Below are 6,383 nucleotides of genomic sequence, written 5' to 3' on the forward strand. Positions count from 1 at the left end.
TCGGAGAGCACTCTTTAAATATCCAAAATGGTCAAGCCGCTTGTAAATGTTAAAAAATGGTGGCGCCCTCCAGACAGGCAAAAGTCCACAGCTCAGCCCACCTTTCTCTTCACTGGTGCTTCGCATTTTATTCCCCAGCCACTAGAGCATTCCTCTGTGCAGTCCCTGGCTAGCAGGGCTGATTTTTACGTTAATTCTTAGGTCTTACCATCACTCAGCACTCTCCAACCCACCTGTGCCATGCTATCAGGCTTGCTCAGGATCGCTGCCATACAACAGCTCCGTATGTCTCCTTTTTTGGTATTTTCATGCAAATTCTTCTGCTAGTTGGGGTTTAGTCCACTTCTATATCCTTCCCTTCCAGACTCAGGGGTCCAGGATTATCTTGTGTGTCTGTGTTAACTGGTTCCCCTTTTCTTCGTTGAAGAGGGTCTGTACAGTCTTTCTCCCTATTCTGCCATCTTACCGGAAGTCTCTGAGGCGCAACCTTCTGCACCTATACAGAAGCTGAAGTCTTTGGAATACTCTTCATGTGAAGGAGAATTTTTTTTACCATCTAAATTTTCTATAAATATTTGATGAGTATCTCGACGGCACATAACAACAACATTCTTATTATGTTAACTGACATTTTTATGCATGCCTTTTATGAATTTAGCACTGTACTAGATCTTATGGGAAAAATAAAAGAATTATATGTAATCCTTGTCCTCAGGAAATTTCACTATGATTGCTAAGACAAATACAGGAATAATCTAGAAATACAAGTATATACTGAAGCACTGAAGTGAGAAAGTATGAAAATTTAGATAAATAATTGAAGAGTTAAGAAAATTTATCTGAATATTTTGTACAAAGCAATTTAAGCCACTGAGTAACTACTTAGTTTTTACACGAATCATCTTTAATGTTCCAAAATGTTTTATTCCTAAATATAGTAGTCCTAAAATATTTTAGTATACTTACTTTCTAAACTTACCTCATTAATCACGAATAATTTATCTTTACGATCCATTTTAGTATCTGAAAAAAGGAAAATTAGAGAAAAGGAGATTTCAAATTTACTTTAATCAAATCCTACAGCATTATCAAAACAGGTTTACAGACTTATGTTTAAAGGAAACTTTATTATTTGGCAACTGATTAGACCAGAAAGTACCTGATAACTCTTTCAAGTATTGATTCTTTAAGTATAAAGAACTAAGTGATTAAAAAATGGCCCTCAATAATTATAAATTATGGTTTAAGGCAGTGTTTTTCAGATGGAAGTATTCTATAAATCACTTTTAAAAATTGAAACTTCTCACAAACTGAAGACCATATTAAGAAAACACTTAACCCATGGCCATCGAGTCAATTCTGACTCAAAGTGACCCTACAGGCAAAGGAGAACTGCCCCACAGAGTACCCAAGGCTGTAATCTTTATAGACGCAAGCGGCCTCACCTTCCTCCTGTGGAGAGCTGGTGAGCTCGAACCACTACCCTTTCCATAGGCAGCAGAATGCTTAGCTACTGTTCTACCAGGGCTCCAGAAAACAATTAAGAAACGAAAATCTTAATTGATGAAAGTATCAATTTTGAAGCATTATTAGCTGATTAAAAACTGGTTTGAGGTTATTACAGACCCCAGTTTAAGAAATGCTGCTTTAAAAATAAGAATTAAAACCTATGGCACCCCCCCCAACACAGGCACAAAAACAGCTGCACAGTTAAGAAGAAACCTTCTGCACTTGCCTGTAAGATAAACCACTGTTAAAAAAATAGTATGGCTAAGTACATTGATGCCAACTTAATGGTGTTTTAAATTCTACCTCAGGTCCATTAATTAAAAAAAGAAACAAAGAATTAAAAAACTCAGAAAGCAACACCTGAGACTACTGAACTATTTAGAAGGATAAACCGTTCCATTTATCTCCTTATCTCTGAGAGAACTCTAACTTGAAGGTATTCCTGGACCTTCAAATATTTTAAGAAAGAAAATGTCTAATGCATGGTAGAATTTCTAACAAAATGTTAACTGAAAAAAATTGGTTGTTCGAAGGGTAAACTACTCAGATTATCATGCTTCACTACCTGATGAGGCTGAACAAATGAAGCGTTCTTATAACTGGATACACACATACACAAGGAGCCCTGGTGGCACAGTAGTTGAGTGTTTGGCTGCTAACTAAAAAGTCACCAGTTCAAATTCATCAGTCCCTCTACAGGAGAAAAACGTGGCAGTCTGTTTCCATAAAGATTTCCAGCCTTGGACACTCTGTGGGCCAGTTCTCTGTTCTACCGGGTTGCCATGTGCCAGAATTGACTCAACAATAATGAGTATATTCACACAAGTTTATACACATAAAAATCTTAAGTATATGATATAAAGGCACCTGCTTTAGAATGAGGCATTAACATTCTTAAGTCTTGCATTAAGTGTCTTGTTCTGAAATTTATTCCTCTGGAAGAAAAGATGAGAATGCGTTCCTTATTTTTCCACTTGCCCTGAAAAAAAGGAGAATTAATGTTATGATTATTAACTCTCATATAGAATTTATTTATTTAAGAGTTTATAAAGTATCTAGTTTTTAAAACAGTCCACCATCCTCTAATGCATGAAGACTACCCCAGTGGCCACTCTGCTCTGCCTCTTCTCCCAGGTGTTTAATTCAGGGAACTGAGGTTTCACCTTAAACACAAGGCAAAGAATATAAACTGACTGAAGTATCCATTGTCATGTTTCTATCTAGACCTCAATTTAGTACATAAAACAATTTGTTCAAAATCTCTCCACTCCAGACAGGAACCCCTCCTACTGATGTGGCCAGCTAACACGAGGATCACCTTCTCAAAGCTCTGCTTTGATCATATCCTTACCTTCCAGAGCTTTCAAAATAAAGTCCAAAGATGTTGCTTTCAAATCAGATTCTAAAGTACATTTTCATTTCTACCTTACGACTCCCCCAATCAACTGTCCACATATATCAATCTGGCTCTACTCTTTAAAAATTTCACCATGTTCCTACTTCAGCACCTTTGGTCAGGTCTTTTTCTGTTAAGACTGCTGCCTCCCATTTTTTCAACATCAAAATCCTGGTGTCCTTTTGCGATCCTGCTTCAAAGGCTAATTTCTCCTTCATGCTTCCTTACCTGACTATCCCAGGAGAAAAGTAAACTCTATGCTCTGCACCACTACAGACCTTAACCATAGACACTACGATACTTCTTTTTAAGCTCATTAAAGGATAAGTAAGGTACTAACATTCACTGAAAACCTACAAAAAGTCCAGTTTATTCTTCATAAAAATTAAATCTGATTTTCCTCTTCTTAAAAGTATAGGTGAGAAAAGAGCTCAGAATGTCACAGCTAGTGAACAAAAGGGCTAGAATTGAAACCCATCTTTCATTCTTCAGCACACACCCTTTTTCTTAAGACTTGTCATCATACCAAACAGGGTACTTGATGTCATTTTTTCATACTTATCATCCACTATGTGCTAGGGTACAAAGCTAAACTCAAAGGACATAGAAATGAACAAAGGCAGCTCTTTTCCTCCCAGTAACTGATCTAGCTTAAGGAGCTCTCAGTTAAATGAATTAATAAACAAGTTGTGCTCACCTTCTGAAGAATAAAAATCATCACTTTATGTAAATTACTTCCTAGTTTCCTTCTAAATTCCAAATTTTAAGGAGGAAGAGTTAACATTCTAGTCATTTTTGCAATCCCAGGGCGAGTGCTTGGCAGATTGTTTGCTGAATACAGGTAGACCCCAATTTACCAAGGGGTTCCATTCAGATGATTGTGGTAAGTCTGACTTAAGGAGATAACTCATTAGCTGATCTGTATGAGAAACATCAGGAGTGAAATCTACATACAAACCTCAAATATTAAGCTATACTTATTTCACCAAAAAGAGCTAATTAAATTTTATCACTAAAGTTTGTTAATTTTTCAAAAATGTCACTATATTTTGAGATGTAACCTGCTTAAAAAAAAAATGGATCAAACTAAGCAACAAGTTCAAGTACACTGAAAAAATTTCTATTTTGTGAGGACCAAAACAATTCATTTCTTCCTCAAACAGTGATTGTTACAATGATAGCAACAATGTATTGCAAATGGCTTTCCAATACTGACATTATTCACTAATTTGTGTTTGTAGTTTGTGATTTAAGCCAAAAGCATGCCTTTATTTTAAACATGACAACCTTCAAATCCCTGTAAATAGAAAGGTTTTCACATTTATCATGTTAAAGTTACACCAACTGCTAAATCTATCCATAGCAAATAGAGAATTAAATGATTTAGGACTGAATAGTTTGATACAGGGAGCTCTGGTAGTATAGCGGCTAAGGCACTTGACTGCTCCCCAGAAGGCTGGCGGTTCAAACCCACCAGCCACTCCGTGGAAGGAAGATGGGGCAATCTACTTCCGTAGTGATACTGCCTCGGAAACCCAAGGAGGGGTCGCTATGAGTCGGGGCTGACTCGATGGCAAAACAACAACAAGAAGTTTGATACAAGATAATATACAGAGCCGAATGATACAGAATACAGTAGCCATTTCCTCTTATACTTTTCACCAGTAGCTTTGCACCCTAAAAATATATTCTGGCTACAGAACTCTGTTTATCATCCAGAAACTCCTGACATGAATTTTCAAATGGTCCACTGTGATATGACAACCACTTGGCTTTCTTTCAATCCAATAATTAACATAATTAGAAGAAACATTCCACAAGCAGAATCTGTATTTCTGTTACTCATGGGGTCACCAGATGCAACAATTTCAGGACTAGAATGGATACAGAATGTGGAAAAAAATTCTGTTATATTTGTATTGTTATTAGTAATATCAGCAGTAGTAGTACAATGATTTGCACCCATTAAACTCAAGCATTCAAAGAAGTGTCTTCTGATTCATTACTCTTTTTTAATTTTTATTGTGCTAAAAAAACACTTAACCTATATTTAGAATAAATTCAACTGCCAAATTTGGAGATAAGTACATAACTGATGTAACAATAACACCACTTATTGGTGAGCAAGTTTGTTTTGGGAGTCATAACATCATCAACCTGTTTATTTCCTTGATGAATTGTTCAAATTCCTTATACAGAGATCTGTAAATATTCTAATAAAACATAAATGCAATGTTCTGAAAAATGCTTTTTTTTTTGCTTCCTTGGAAAATAAATTTAGAAGCACTCATTTTTGCAGAACAGACACATATAGGCATAAGATAAATTAAGAATTTTTCAGTCTCTTAATGTGCCTAGTATCTCACTTATGAGCATATATAGTAATATCAAGCATTGTGCCCCACTTGACAACTTAAAAAAAAGTGAAATTCACTTGATACATAAATGAAAACTTTTCATCTTAGATAAATATTCCTATTTCCAGTTTTTTTTTGTTTGCTGCTATTGTTCTTCTTAAGTGCTGTCAAGTCGTCTCCGACTCATAGTGACCCTATGCACAGCAGAACGAAATACTGCCCCGTCCTGCTCCAGTTCCATGATCCTTGCTATACTTGAGCCCACTGCCGCTGCCACCATGTCAATCCATCTCATTGAGGGCCTCTCTTTCGTCGACCCTCCACTTTACCAAGCATGACAACCTTCTCCAGGGAATGGTCCCTTCTGACAACATGACGAAAGTATGTGGGACGAAGTCTAGCCATTCGCACCTCCAAGGTACATTCCAGCTGTACTACCTCCAGGACAGACCTGTTAGTTCTATTAGCAGTCCACGGCACTTTCAGCATTCTTTGCCAACACCACAGCTCAAAAGCATCAATTCTTCTTCGGTTTTCCTTATTCATTGTTCTGCTCTCACATGCATATGAGGTGACTGAAAATACCATAGCTTGTGACAGGCACACCTTAGTCCTCAAGGAGACATCTTTGCTCTTCAGCACCTTAAAGAGGTCATTTGCAGCCAATTTGCCCAGTGCTATATGTAGTCTCTTGGAAGGAAGGTTGGGCAATCTACTTCTGTAGCGCCTCGGAAACCCAAGGAGGGGTCGCTATGAGTTGGGTCTGACTCGATGGCACATAACGACAACATACATAGTCAAGTGTCATGACTGCTGCTTACATTGGCGTCAATCGTAGAACCAAGCAATGTGAAGTCTTCGATATTTTAATCTTTTCTCCATTTATTGTGATGCTGCTTATAGGTTTGGTTTTGAGGATTTTTGTTTTTATATTGAGATGTAATCCATACTGTAGACTGTATTCTTCATTCTTCATCAGTAAGTGCTTTAAGTCACCTTCACTTTCAGCAAGCAAAGTCATGTTGTTCAATGAATCAAATCTATTCTTTAGATGATCTCTAAATTCAGGAGGGATATATTCAAGATCATACTTTGGCTCTCTTAGACTTGTTTTAATTGTC

At 37.0% G+C, this 6,383-nt stretch overlaps 1 protein-coding gene across 1 annotated transcript in view; it reads right to left on the reverse strand.

Moving 5' to 3' along the window:
- Nucleotides 1–6,383, reverse strand: part of BRIX1 (biogenesis of ribosomes BRX1) — a 20,915-nt gene that overhangs the window by 10,924 nt on the left and 3,608 nt on the right. Inside the window, 2 exon segments of the mRNA XM_007957835.1 lie at nucleotides 980–1,023; nucleotides 2,377–2,488. Coding sequence (XP_007956026.1) covers nucleotides 980–1,023; nucleotides 2,377–2,488 — 156 coding nt within the window.

This window comes from Orycteropus afer, unplaced genomic scaffold (assembly GCF_000298275.1).
Source record: "Orycteropus afer afer isolate SDZICR_OR568_19922 unplaced genomic scaffold, OryAfe1.0 scaffold00804, whole genome shotgun sequence".
NCBI lineage: Eukaryota > Metazoa > Chordata > Mammalia > Tubulidentata > Orycteropodidae > Orycteropus > Orycteropus afer.